At 37.4% G+C, this 14,827-nt stretch overlaps 1 protein-coding gene across 2 annotated transcripts; it reads left to right on the top strand.

The window, feature by feature from the left end:
- The first annotated feature begins 575 nt into the window (after positions 1-575).
- On the top strand, positions 576-8,787 carry lman2 (lectin, mannose-binding 2). Of its 2 annotated transcripts, none has more exons than XM_077578703.1 (8): positions 576-824; positions 3,491-3,609; positions 3,911-4,028; positions 4,666-4,745; positions 6,126-6,287; positions 6,369-6,483; positions 7,261-7,380; positions 7,682-8,787. In XM_077578703.1, exons 1-8 carry the CDS (start codon positions 689-691, stop codon positions 7,840-7,842), a joined length of 1,011 nt encoding a protein of 336 aa, XP_077434829.1. In that variant the 5' UTR covers positions 576-688; the 3' UTR covers positions 7,843-8,787. The 2 variants fall into 2 exon arrangements, with proteins under 2 accessions (XP_077434829.1, XP_077434828.1); XM_077578702.1 differs by lacking the exon at positions 4,666-4,745 and adding an exon at positions 4,531-4,613.
- The last annotated feature ends 6,040 nt before the right edge of the window (positions 8,788-14,827 follow it).

Genomic DNA, 14,827 nt, shown 5'->3' with positions numbered 1-14,827 from the left:
GCTAGGTTTTTGTTTAAGTTAGTGTTTAAATAAGCCTGGGACAGAGTTTCAAGCAGGACTAGAGTTTTAAATTGGGGCTTTTAGCCGAGGTAAGAATGAATGAATTAATGAATGAAAGCCTGTGTAATTTAGGTAGTACTCAAATTATGGCAAGGGTTAGGGTTCCAAAACTCATTATTACTACTCTCAACATGTATTACAATTTAGTTATAATAATTGAGAACCCTGGTTTCCGAGCTGTCAACTCTTCAATCCAAATATTTCTTTCTGCCATCTATTACCATCTAGTGGCGTGAACTTGAACCACGGGTTATCGCTGATTGGCTTATATTGCGATGTGCTTGTCTCTGATTGGCCCTTGTACCTTGTGCTCTGAAAAACGACTTCCTTACAGAAACACTCTATGGTGGACAATGTTCCCCTAATAAAACTCTTTTAAAATTTCGGATGTACATTTTTGGATATTGAAATTTATATATCAAGATAAATATTTAGAATATGTGAGTATATATTAAAAATAGAAATTCTTCACCCATTAGTGAGGAAGTACGAGAGGACTATTTTTGTGTTGGTGATTTCATTCCGGAAGAGGATAACAGACGCACCGGCTTCTTCATGGAGTTTGAGAGTCGCGTATTTTGAGGAGTATTTTTTGTTTTACTTTTGGCAACAGGCATTTTGTTGCAACATGGCGAGTTTTAGAACGTTTGCTGGTTGTGTTTGTGTCCTTCTCGCGGCCGTGCTAAGGGTGGTGTTCGGCGACATTACAGATGGCAACGCGGAGCACCTTAAACGCGAACACTCGTTAATGAAACCTTACCAAGGTATGAAGACGTCAACTTTAGATCCTTCGCTTAAATTGCTATGTTGGTTTATTTCCACCCGATTTGTAATGGTTTAATGATGGCGATGTTAAGTTTTGTCAATGAGTTTAATCGATCCATTAAATACGTTAAGGTAATTTTGTCAGGCAGGCATTAGGCTTGCAGAATAAACTCGTACTGTGGCTCTAAGAAAAGATCTACACACTCGATGTTGTTATATTAAAAAAAAAAAAAGAAGAAGAAAAAAAGACAAGATAAGATCCAGATGTCTTCACATTTTCCACCATTAACTTGCCCTATAACCTGTACAACCCAATTGAAAAGAATAGAAAGCCTTTAGAGAGCGGAAGTAAAAAAAAACAATCGACTATGCTAATATGGTTGCACAAGTGTGTGTCCACGCTCTCTCGTAACAGGAAATTTAGATGGGATACAAGGAAGAAAGGTGATAAAGGGAGAGTTTAGGAGGAAGATAAAGATGTATGACTGCTGTGTGCTACTGAAAATAATGTTGTTGTTTTTTTATATAAAAGTGAAGTAAAGTGTGTATCTTGGAAATGTAATACATACACACCTCTATATAAAGTCTGCCATGCTTAATGTGTCAATTCCTAGTATTGTTGCAATTGATTTTGAATTTCTTTTTAAGGAGCAAAATTAACCCCTGGGCGTTATTTGTCCATTTTCTGGCTTTTATCTGTTTTTCTGTTTTCCTGTTTTTCATCAAAGCAAAAGCATTTAAAAAATATACACTAGGGACCTGACATTTTACCAGGATTGTTTAAAAATGTAGAAGTTCAAATTGGCGCCATGCTGTAATTTATAATTATTACCAAACAGGAGGGAGAGATTCACAGAAGTTGTTGTAATAATGCCCGATTTTGGCTCATTGACTCCCATTATAAATCACAGTTTTTGATATGCTGTAAACCTGATGTGTTATAATGCATTTTCCGTGATTACTGATGCAATCGCTTCTTTGACGAGTCATAAACATGAAAATAGAGGAATTTGTGTGTTTAGAGTGTTAACACAAAAATCCACTAGGTGGCGCCAAAGGCTAATAAATGAATACAAAATGCATGCATAAAAAAAATTATATTGTTATGACTTATGGACTTGTTTGAGCCTCTAACTATGTCATATGAAATATATCAATTATTCTTTTATTTTATATATATATACACCATAGTTAATTTTGCTGTTAGCATAATACTGCTATTATTGTCCATAGAGGGCATTAAAAAAAACTTCTTTTTTTTTAACTATATATGAATAGATAGGTCTGATGCCAGTGAACATTTTGAGCGGTTGAAAGTGAAAAAAATATTCATGAATGACTAAGTTATCTCACTTCAAAGGAAATGCCTGATTTTGGCCAAATTACAAGAGTTTTGTGCTATTCAGAAAAATGCCATTGTGAAAAACTGGGCATGCATAAAAAAATTCTATTGTTATGACTTATGACCTTGTTTGAGCCTCTAACTATGTCATATGAAATATTCAAATTAGTCTTTTATTTTATATATATATATATACAGCATAGTTAGTCTTGCTATTAGCATAATACTGCTATTATTGTCCATAGGGGGCATTAAAAAAATAAAATAAAATAAAAACTATATATGTATATATAGGTCTGATGCCACTGATATTTGATAGTTATCTCACTTCAAAGGAAATGCCAGATTTTAGCAAAATTACAAGAGTTTTGTGCTATTCAGAAAAATGCCATTGTGAAAAACTGGGCATGCATAAAAAAATTATATTGTTATGACTTATGGACTTATTCAAGCCTCTAAATATGTCATATGAAATATTCAAATTAGACCTTTATTTTTTCCTTTATACAGCATAGTTAATTTTGCTGTTGGCATAATACTGCTATTATTGTCCATAGAGGGCATTAAAAAAAACTTTTTTTTTTTTTAACCTATATATGAATAGATAGGTCTGATGCCAGTGAACATTTTGAGCGATTGAAAGTGAAAAAAATATTCATAAATGACTAAGTTATCACACTTCAAAGGAAATGCCAGATTTTGGCAAAAATTACAAGAATTTAATCAAACTATAATAACGCCTAGGAGTTAAGGAGCACTGATCGATGCAGCTGGATCATATGAATATAAATTCAATGTAGAAGTTGAATCAATTCACCCCTTAGCAAGCACTGTGTCAAAATAAAGTTAAGTTTTAAGCTAGGGCTTTAAGAAGGGCTGAACAATTAATTAAATGAAAATCAACATTGCTGTGTAAAAATATCAGGGTTAGGGTTAGAGGGTTAAAATTGGTGTGATAAGCCTAGGCCAGGGTTTTAAACAAGGTATAGAGATTCAAAGTAGGCTTTCAATAATAGGTTAATACTTTAAATTGGGGTTTCAAATTTGGGTTAGGGTTTCAAACAAGTGTGGCATTAGGATTAGTTTTTTAAGTAAGCATTTTACAATCAGACATTTCAGACAATATTTATGGTTTCAAACAAGTGTGATTCCAAGATAACCCAATATGGTTTCACACTAGAGCTAGGGGTTCGTGGCAGCATTAAGATTTCAAGTCACTGTTTCAAATCATCATACTGAATCTCACTCTGTGTGCTATTTCCACTGATTTGGGGCTCATGGGAATGTGTTGTGTTGTACTCATCGTTGTGTTTTGTATATTAGGCGTGGGCAGCAGCCCGTCCAGCCAGTGGGATTTCTCGGGGAGCACTTTGGTGACCAGCTCGTACGTGCGACTCACTCCAGATGAAAGAAGCAGGCAGGGATCCATCTGGAATACAGTCGTGAGCGCCTTTTTTTTTTTATTGCGCTGGATGTTGCCAAAACAAGACGGGTGCTGAGTCATTGTAAATTTAACAATGTCATTATAAAATTTACTGCCAGAACTCTCCCCTCAGCTCACTCCTGTAATGTTACCCGTCTGTAGCACATTATAGTGAAAAGACAGCAGCAAATTAATCGGTGGGGCCCTAGTCACCTTTTGACAACCATTATATTCTTTTATAACTGTGTAATGAAACAAAGAATAAAGTGAAGTTAGCTCCAGTGGGCGTTCACAGATTTTTGTGATTTCTTGTTATGCAGCCATGTTACCTGAAAGACTGGGAGATGCACATCCACTTTAAAATCCATGGGCAGGGAAAAAAGAATCTCCACGGTGACGGCATCGCTTTGTGGTACACAAAAGACAGACTGCACACAGGTAAGCATGGCTGCTGGTCTCGTACTTTTTGAAGCTGCTATATGTGGAACTCTGAGGTAAGTTTTAAGGCCTCATTTTCAGGTGAGAGAATTGATCAAAGGCTAACATGCCAACAGTTGTCTACCAATAACCTGAGGCAAGGATTTTACAGCTTGTCCTGAATGGCCGCCGTCATTTTTTTTACCAGCCTGACATGCTAATGTCCGTAGGCCAGGTGTGTTGAGCCCTAATGTCAGATTGATATAGATTGTTCGTCTTGCACTGTAACATTTATAATGAGAATTGAAATGATGCCAACAGTTGGTAGGCTAATAGCAAGATGACAACTTTAGTAAAGAAAGCAGAGCCAACATACACATACATTGGGACACGTGGTCATAAACAATACAACCATGTATTTCTTATTTAATTATGCTGGTCAAGAAAAGGTCTTCGTCCTCATTGACTTGAAGTAGCCACGCGATCTTACTGCTGTGTCACACGCTCTCTGCCTCCATCTTAGGCTCGGTGTTTGGGAACAAGGATCAGTTTCTGGGCCTGTCCATTTTTCTGGACACCTTCCGCAACGACCTGCAAGGCATGGACGTAAGTGTACACCACATGGCCCCCTGCCATTGACCGCCTCCTTTGTCTTCAGGGCCTGTCTTCTCCGACCACGCCATCTTCCACGGCCTGGCGGTTTTTATCGATACCTACTCAAACGATGAATCGGCCGACGTGAGTGCTGACCTTCTCGTCAGCATGCTGTCGCCAGTTTCATTTTTAAGTTAAAGCGCCACTCCATGTTTTCCACTCATTTTACGTTCTTGTCAGCCATTTAGGTTTGAAGCGGCGATTTTAGGGTTATTTCTGAAACAGTTTGTCATAGCAAGCAACAGAGATCGGCAATGCTTGTCTTCAGAGCAGCCTGTGACTCTTTATTATCTCTCTGTTGCAGTGCTTTGTGGCTTTATAAAATAAACTAATATAATTTCTTAGTTCATTCATTTAGAAAATCTGCAGTCGTTCTAAATTTGAAGATCATGATAATCTCCTAAACCTAAATTAAAACATGTTTTGTTTGTTCAAAACATGCATTCTAACCACTGTTGCGTAACATTGTGACGTGTAGCTGCCATATTGGATGTGCAAAAGGTGATGCAATCTGTGAAGATCCATTGTGTGAGTGGGAGGCATAAACCTTGTACACTTTGTTAAAATACACTATTTTTGATTCAGTACATTTACTGTACTTGCAGTAGTTAACAGGCAGATTTGCCATATCCAATATGGCAGACGTCCTGAAGTATCGCAGTAACATAGTGGCTTTGGTCGGCCAATCCACTTGTCTGTCCATCTTATAGTCTTATTGTGCAAACACTGTGCACTGATTAAACAGGTAAAATAAATGTTCTATTTTGCTATAATTTAGCAAATATATATCATCTGTATCATTAGTGGTTGTGGGTTTGAATCCGGACTCTGGCCTTCCTCTGTGAAGTTTGCATGTTCTCCATGGACCTGTGTAGTTTATCTTTGTGTTGTCTGGGTTCCTCTCACAATCCAAAAACAATAATTTGAGAAGGCTGCAAATACTTCTTTATGGGTGATGGCACCCAGTGTTATCTTCATTTTAGATGTTTTTGTGGCTCTGGGTGGGTTCTTTGTTTTAGGTCCAAATGGCTGTTTGAGTACGTGAGATAGCAACTTTAAATTACACACAGAAAGTCTGAGGAACCCAAAAGACACAGGAAGTCTATCATTTTGGTTTTGGTGGTCAATTTGGGGTCATTTTGGTTGTTTCTAGGGGGTCCTTAAAGAAATGACCTGGTCTGGCCGATTTTGCTTAGCCATATAGAATTTTTGGAGATCTATGAAGAGTACACAAAACTCAGCCAGCAGAACTCGACTTAAGAGATTTTGGCTGCTTGGTGTCATATTTGACCCATACAGCAAAATAAATTGTGATATTTGCATGGTCTCTGAGTTTTACCATGTTGCTTTAACCATTACTACTTTTTTTATGTTGCAACATCATCTGAGGATTTTTGCTCACTTTTTACATGCATTTCGAATTCACATACATCACAGTTTCCATGTTCTCATTGGTGTCCTCAGCGTTCCTTCCCGTACATTTCTGCCATGGTGAACAACGGCTCAGTGAGCTACGACCATGGCAGAGACGGACGCTCGTCGGAGTTGGGAGGTTGCTCGGCCGAGATCCGCAACCGAGAGGTTGACACCTACCTCGCCATCCGCTACTCCAAAGGGAGGCTTACCGTATGTATTGTATGACGACTTTATACTGGACTGGTGCAACACTGCGGTCTCGGCCTTTGACGCGGTGTCGCCGCCTTGCAGGTGATGATGGACGTGGATGACAAGAACGAGTGGAAGGAATGCATCGACATCGGAGGCGTTCGTCTTCCCACGGGATATTTCTTTGGCGCCTCAGCAGCCACTGGAGATCTTTCTGGTTTGTCACTTTTACGGACATCATATTTTGTCGTAGCGTCACGAGAATGGAAGAATAGTAACATTATTTAAAAAAAATGTGCCTAGTTCTGGGAGTTCTGTTAGAATGTTTCCAGAATAAAGTCAGACAAGATTACATTAGATTAAAAATGTAATGGAGAAAAAAAGTTACAGTGGTTAATAGTAACATCATGAGAAAAAGTTGGAATGTGTCTGGAAGTAGAGTAATTGAAATATTACAATGGAAAAGTTCATTATGAGGACAACAGTTAAAATATTACTTTTTTTGTTTTAATTTATAAGAATAAAGTCACAGAACAAAATAATAGTAGCATCACAATAAAAACAAATGTCACAAAAGTTGGAATGTTTCCTCACAAAGGTCGTGGGGGTGCTGGAGCTTATCCCAGCTGGCTTCTGGCAGTAGGCGGGGTACACCCTGAACCGTTTGCCAGCCAATCTGGGGATGATAATATGAATAATAATAATCAGGGGCGTGCAGATGGCCAATGGGGTGGCGGCCCTCAGGACATCCACCGGGGGTGGTGGTGGTCAGGGGTAGTAATGTGATAAATACAATTGTCCCAAACAATTCACACACACAAAAAAAGAAAAATAAAAAAAATCGGAATTGTACCGTTTACATTGCATAAAAAGATTAGATAGTGGGCACACAAAAAGATCGGAATTAACCTGCATTCTGGACGTGGTTGTAGATTTTGGCAGTCTACCTAATAAAGTGGGCGGTGCATTTTAACGTCTATCCTCCTTGTGGCAGACAACCATGACATCATCTCAATGAAACTGTACCAGCTGATGGTGGAGCACACGCCTGAGGAAGAGAATCTGGACTGGACCAAGATTGAGCCAAGCGTCAACCTGCTCAAGTCTCCCAAAGGTTGGTCGTTGGGACGTCAGTGCGATGCCAGGCTGGCCGATAAGGCCTTACAATAAAATCTTTAAAATAAATAAATAATTTTGCAAGAATTGATACTTGTTAGTACCGACCCAAATTGGTTGAACATGTGGAGACCGATTGTTAGTGTAGGCAGTGCTTATCAAGAGAGACGCACTTTCTTCAAAACCTGCTAAAAATAACACATTAAAAAAAAAGCAATACAATTAATGAATTGCCCAACCCTAGCACAATGACATAAAAAAAAAAAATTTTAAAAAGCAAATCGCCTTTTCCCCCACAGATAACATCGACGACCCGACGGGCAACTTCCGCGGCACGCCGCTGACGGGCTGGAAGATGTTCCTGCTCTTGCTGTGTGCGCTGTTGGGCATCGTGGTGTGTGGCGTGGTGGGCGCCGTGGTCTTCCAGAAGCGTCAGGAGCGAAATAAGAGGTTCTACTGAGAGACAGTGGCCCAGAGACGATCCGAGGAAATCTCCATGGTGGGAGGGGAGCTGGTGGTGAACTGTTGAAGCACATTTTAATGTGAATTTTTTTCTCCTTTTTTTTTTTTTGTCGAAAGATTGTACTGTTAACCTGGATGGAAGCACTGCTTTTTTTTTTTTTTTATGTATTTTTTTATTTGGCTGTTTTGCTGCTAGTTAAACAGCCACCACTCTTTCTATTAACTCATCAGTGTTTTCAAACATCTACTGCCATCCTCAAAGTGAGGCATTTGATTTTGATTTTGATTTTGACTGTGAGCCAAAATGGTCATCTTTCCATCTCTTAAGCATTCGAGTGGCTTTTACTTTCTAACGAGAATAATAAAACCACTAAATAATCAACATTTTTGTTGAGACTTAAAAAAAAAAAAAAGAGACATTTTCTTTCAACTTCCAGCTAAAATTGTTCTATTTTGGTGTCTGGATACATATCACCACCCAAAAAGTGTTCTGACGCTCCAAAATGACATTTTGGGATACAACAAAGAGGTTACAAGCATTACCAGCGTCCAAGTTTTAGGCTTGGGATTCATGAGTTATAAACAAGTTTGTGTGCAGACTGCAATCAATGCATTCAGCATTTCCCCAAATTGTTCCCATGGTTTACCATTGGCCAATTTTGACAAAGATGGAAGACCTAAATCAGATGTAAATGTTTAAGTGTCATGTGTTGTGGGGCGGGGATGTGCTGAAATATGATTATTGCGTTACTCAATTGAATTCTGTGGCTTTGTTCTACATGTTTGGTTACTGAAAGTGTCTTCCATTTAAGTTGATTTGACAGCAGCACGTCTTGCTGTTGGGAGTCTTTATTGCAGCAATATCGCCCCCTGTAGGCTATCACCAGGAAGCACTGAGGATGGAAAACTAGAATAAAAAGTCTCAACGGCTGTGACATATTTACTCGTGTATAGTTTTTTGTTTTTTACTATTGACATTTCCGAGCTTACATCACAATCAAAAGTGACACTCTCAACTCTTTGAAAACCCTTGTAATTTGAATTGTGAGCATTACTTTGATTTCAAAATGCAACGAGATGTCGTTTGACTATTATAAAAATCTGCCTACCAGAAATGACTGGATGTTCGGAATTGTCAATTCACATCTGTGTTTGTTTGTGCTCTTCTGAACGAGTCAAACGACACATGTTAAATTGGGTTGCCTAAGCTCTTGTTAGCCTAAATGCTAACACGAGGCCTAGTATAAGAACTTAAAAATTAACCTGTGCTAAATTCATAATGCGTACATTTTAGTCCTGTAAATATTACATTTGTAAGGTACACAGCTACCTCATTAGCCAAAGCTGGTGGGGGGGGGGTAACTGGCAAATTTTAATTCCTAACCTCCCTCCGTTCCCTCAGATTTGCATGTTATTCTTCAAGCCCTTCTTAGACGTACTTAATACTACCCTTCTTTCATTCTCATTCCTACATTTGTTCAGGAAAACCAGCTGTTTATGCCTGCTTTCCTCTTTCCATTTTAGACATACAGTACTGTACTTTTTTGGGGGGGGTCTTAGCTCAACTTATTTGCCACTATTCTTTGCTACTGTTTAAAAAAAAAAAGTTTATAAAAGAAAAAGGTAGGGATTATTAACATGGTTCTTCCTTCACTGTCTCTCACAAACCCTTTGTTTTTAAAAACCCTTTGTTTTTGAAGGCTGGATTGGACATGCACACATACAGTAGATCATGAAACCAGGAATGGTGCTACACCGGGGATAGGTGGGGGCTATAGCCCTGTCAGAAACTTGTGTGGCCTCTCCAAAATTGTATTTGGTATTATATATTTAAAAAATCTGTAAATAATCGGTGAAACTCCACTTTAGCCCTGGGGGAAGAAAGATATCCTGGATCCCCACCTGCATTAAATATATTTAGATTATATACTGTACATTGGTTTAAAAAAAAAAAAAAGGATACATATGCACATATTTTGTTCCTATATGGCATTTTTGTCATCCATGTGGTTTGTGTGGCCGTTTGTCCCCCAACATTTAAGTTGCCATGAACCCTCTTACTATATTGTACTGTACCTTATTGCGTTGTTTTGTTTTTACCTTTGTGCCATTTATAGTAATATTATTTATTTATCCACTGACTAGAACAGATAATGTGACATTTGTACTTTGACGATATATCCACTAGATGGTAATATAGTTTTGCAGAAAATACACCGTAGTCCTATCCAGTATGCACATTCACTTCTGGACCAGAATTTTTTTTCAAACCAGTATTTTTTATTAATTTCAATAAATTAATAAGGATGACTCTTTTATGAATGATATGACTGTGTTCTTCTACAGATGGCACGTACGTCGTGCGATTGTGGATATGTGATCTTCAGGCAGAGCAGACCAAAGGTGCGTTCATCCTCTGAGAACTGTTTTATCGTTTCAGACCACTGGAATTGATAATTACATGATTATTTTTTGGTGAGTTGAGGAGCCGTGTAAATGACCAATTGAGCTCAAGAAATGCTTATTGTTTATCCGGAGGTGAGAGGTTGAGGGAATGTTACTTTTTAAAATTAATTAATTAATTTATTTTTTTTATTCAATGTAGCCGACAGTAAATATTCAACAATTCAGCACTTCTCGGTTGGCATGTCAAATGTTTTTAAAAATATTAAACATTTAAAAAAGTAGTTTGATATCAAACATCCCCATTGTATATTAAAGGCAAATTCCAAAATTGTTGCAAATTTTCATATTTTTGCATAGTATTGTTTTTGTTTCTGAAAATTGTGTCTAATTGGAAAAAACTGTTTTGAAAAAATATATATGCTTGCATTTACAAAAATCACAAAACTATAATATCAATAAAAAAAGAAAATAAGATAACACAAATTTTTATGAATAAAAAAAGTTGTTTTTTAAAGGAAGAAATTTTGTTTCTCAAAATGCTATCAAATTTAATATTTGTTTGCACATTAAAAAAAAAATTACATAGGTTGATTAGCCATGAAAAATTTGTCATGTCAAAAATGGACATGGACGTCCTTTCAATGTTGTCCAAGTGAAACAATTATTCCCAGGACACAGTGTTTGTTTATTTTGACTCATGGTAAACCTTGATCAGCTTTTTCATCTTCAGTCCTCCTTCTCCTGTCTTTTACAACAATTACTTGTTCTTGTTCTTCAAGGACATCTTGTCAACACAGTGACAAAAAAAACAACACCAAACAAACACAGATGTGACTTTCAATTGAAAGGAACATCACATTCTATTCATTTATTCAGGACTGGTCTGTCTGTCTGTCTATCTATCTATCTATCTATCTATCTATCTATCTATCTATCTATCTATCTATCTATCTATCTATCTATCTATCTATCTATCTATCTATCTATCACAAATATTTTTAGGGGCAAAATAACCCTATTTAGGGGCAATCTGTAGCCCTGTAATCATAAAATAAAATAAAATGTTTTATTTAGGGCTATTTCATGTTGTGATGTAATCCTCGACATACACAAGTACACATACTTAAAAATGGATAATTATAATTTTCTATTGCACTATTTGTAATGATAATGGAAATAATACCAACAGAATGACATTTATTTATTTGCTACTCCTGTACAGGGGAAATGCAAAAAAATGAATTATATATAAAAAAAATTATTACTGTACACATACATTTTACATTTACTTTAATTTTGTTGATGACATTCTAAATGTTTCTAAAATGTTTTAAATCAATTAAAATAAAAAATAAAAAACATTAAAATGTAATTTTTTATTTTCTATAATTTTTTGTGGTATTTATTTAATCTTAATGATAATTTGTTTTTGATTCAGGTTTTTATTGTTGTTAGTCTTAGCTTGAATATACATTGCGGTCAGATTTCATGGCTGCAGACTGTCACACTTCACAACTTTTCACTTTTGTTCCATGCAAAAGTTGTTAAGTTGTGTGTGTTATGAGATGCCGTGTGCTGGCTACATGTCAATTACACTTTGTTGAAGACTGTGGCACATGGCGGGAAATAAGCGGCTTTGCCACCACCCGAATAATAGCTCCATTTAATCTGTGAAATAATGTTGAAATGCAAGAAAAGAGCAGATAAAAAGCCAACAAGCACATTGCTACATTTTACTCCTGAGTTATCATTTGTTGAATGTGGACAAAAATCATCTGCTTGTATTTTTCCGGAATAATATTGGCTATTTATCACCACCAGTCAACAGTCAAGGCAGTTTCATTCAAAAGCCTGAAATCAGACATGCTAATCGCATATCAACAATGGCAAAGACTTTTGCACACCACAAAATTAGCATCAGCTCAGGTGGCACAGAGCTAGCACCCGAGGGGGGAGAAGTTCTTTGTTCACACCAAAATGACGCCGGTTTCCCGATTAGCTGACTTCAAAGACGTTTGATGACGGTACTGGGACTGAAAAGGAGCGAGTAAACAGATCAACGTGACACGGTAGCATCTCAGGGAGATCTGAGACCAGAGACCACTCGCTACTCAACAAATCCAAACTAATCAGCGGCTGTTTTCACTTTTAATTAGCTGTAAAAAGAACTAGGGTATGTAAACTTTTGAGCACAACAAGAAGCCGTTGGCCAGTGTATGGCGAGGGATCCTGGAGGTTAAAGAATGTTATTTTAAACTGGGGCCGTAGGTTGACGTGGCTACGTGAGTGCTTCGGTGTACACTTTGATATGTTTTCAAATACTGTAAGTGAATATGATGCTTGCTAAAGAGCTTTGGACAACATATTTTGTAGATAAAGCGCTGTATACACCTTGAGCATTTACCCTTATGATGAAATTTATTTTTTCTTTCTTAGGACTATGATGTGTTTTTCGACAAAATTGCAATTTGTAACCCACTGGTTTGGGACGCGCTGCCTAAACGGTAAAGGCAAAGCAAGTGTTGATTTGGGGAGTGCTGAATTTGGACCACTGATGTCATTTTTGCTGGTCTCTGTTTTGGACAAATAGTTGCTAAATGGGTCTGAAAAGTTTTGAAATATAGTGAAAATATTGCCATGTTGGCAACACTTCAGACACAAGTTGTAGCTCTTGCTTATGACCTTGCTAGTACTGGCGTCCATACGTGTGCAGATTAAAAGCACAGTTTTCAAAATAAAGTCACTGCATATACTAGATTTTACTTTGACTTCATGGTCACCGTGAGGGCTGCTAAGAAACGGATGGCCGGCCTATTGTGGTCCCCAGGCTGTACTTTGTCTGGTATGCTAGAGCATGCATGGCGACATATTATTTTGATGTGATTTCATTGCCACCTACAGCATGAAAAGGGGAAGATTATTATCTGGAATTATACATATTTTGATCATTCTCTATGTACAGTATGCATGGGAACAGAATATTTCCTGGAATGATTTTTGTCTACCTACGACATGAAATGGGTCAAATCATTACCTGGAAGAAGAAGAGATGGTGATGGTGGGTGTCAAGGACGACCGCTGAATGTTTATTTCTTGTGCTTTCGTCCTACTTTCTGTCTTTTTACTCTACTTTTGAGTTTGTTTTTCTTCTGTCCTCCTTTCAAGCAATGCTGTAGAGTGGTGCTTTGAAAAATCAGTTTAACTCGTTCCTAGACCATACTTGAAACACACGGGTCTTAAATCATCTTTCTCCATTGAAATGAATGGAAATGCATTTAATCTGTTCCAGCCCTCTATGGCTGCGAACACTGGCTGTCATGGCGTCTCGACAAAAATGTTCTGGCAGCTATTATAACAACAAGTGAAACCAAAAAAGCGTTTGGATGTAGTTTTTCTTGATAAACCATTTATATTTCTCCTTCTGAGGACCATTAGCACACTATAACATCTACTTTATGTACAATACATTTGTATTTAATCTTGAATTGTTTGTTTTCAAACCTTTATTTCTGTGAAATTTTCTGTTGCCTGTTTCTTATTTTTCTGTTTTTAAGAACTGTGTTCATTTTCAAACTGTGCATAGCATTAGAGTGACTTACAATAATATTAAAAACACTTTATAAGAAGAAAACCTCTGCCCGGTTTTGGATGAACACTTGGGCCCAATATTTTGCTGTATTTTAATAATGGTCGTTATTGTGGCACTTGGAGAGCCAAACATTTTATTTAGCATTTTATTTAGGGCTTATAGTTAAGAAACCCCCGGTTGTTGTGTGTTTGTGCGACAGCGCGCGTTTCCTGTGACATGCTGTTTACACACACACAAGAATTGGACCAGCAGATCCTACCTCCTGCTTCATGTACCAGCTGTCTTTTTATCCCTATGCACACACACTACTGTATTATATTTGTCGTTTTTTTGGTGTTCATTTTTTACCCACACATTTGAGTTTGTGATATTATCTCGTTTAAACACTATATTTTTGGCTTGTTTAAACTATTTTTGAGTGTTATTTCACCCAGAGAGCTTTTAATATGGTGGGGTAGTTTCTTCCTTGTTGTCCCGCAGCTTGTTTTCATTATTTTGTCAACGCCGCTTTTGCGGCTTGGCGTGACGCCGACATCGTTCATTCTCTCTTCTGGTTCCCTTTGTTTATTCAATTTTTCTCTTTCCTCTAAGCTAATCTCTCCATCTCGCAGAATTCATTTCACCTCGTTAAAAGTCTCTTTCACTTGAGCACGTTTGTTCACCATCTGCATAATACTTTTATTTAAAAGAAGCCCTCCTGTGAATTGTAATCTTGTTTTATTTTGCGTTATTAAAAAAAAGGCAATTAATTACTGCTCAAAATTCATAACACAAAGCACCATGTTGCTCCTCTAAAGACTTTCAAAACTGAGAAAGAAAAACAACACTTATGATTGACAGACACTTAATTTACAATTGTGTTCTATTGTTGATGTACCAAGGCAGTGTATTTCTCACAATGCTTTGGAAATCCATCCATCATCCATCCATTTTCTTGGCCGCTTTTCCTCACAAGGGTCGCGGGGGTGCTGGAGCCTATCCCAGCTGG

This window comes from Vanacampus margaritifer, chromosome 10 (assembly GCF_051991255.1).
Source record: "Vanacampus margaritifer isolate UIUO_Vmar chromosome 10, RoL_Vmar_1.0, whole genome shotgun sequence".
Classification (NCBI taxonomy): domain Eukaryota; kingdom Metazoa; phylum Chordata; class Actinopteri; order Syngnathiformes; family Syngnathidae; genus Vanacampus; species Vanacampus margaritifer.
Note: the sequence above shows the minus strand (reverse complement) of the source record. Positions and strands in the feature narration are given on the sequence as shown.

Excerpts from the sequence above, each read along its gene's own strand:
- lman2 (XM_077578702.1), top strand. The coding sequence starts at position 689 with ATGGCGAGTTTTAGAACGTTTGCTGGTTGTGTTTGTGTCCTTCTCGCG. Across the intron at positions 6,288-6,368 it reads ACTCCAAAGGGAGGCTTACC|GTGATGATGGACGTGGATGA; the intron begins GTATGTATTGTA and ends GCCGCCTTGCAG. Across the intron at positions 7,381-7,681 it reads CCTGCTCAAGTCTCCCAAAG|ATAACATCGACGACCCGACG; the intron begins GTTGGTCGTTGG and ends TTTCCCCCACAG.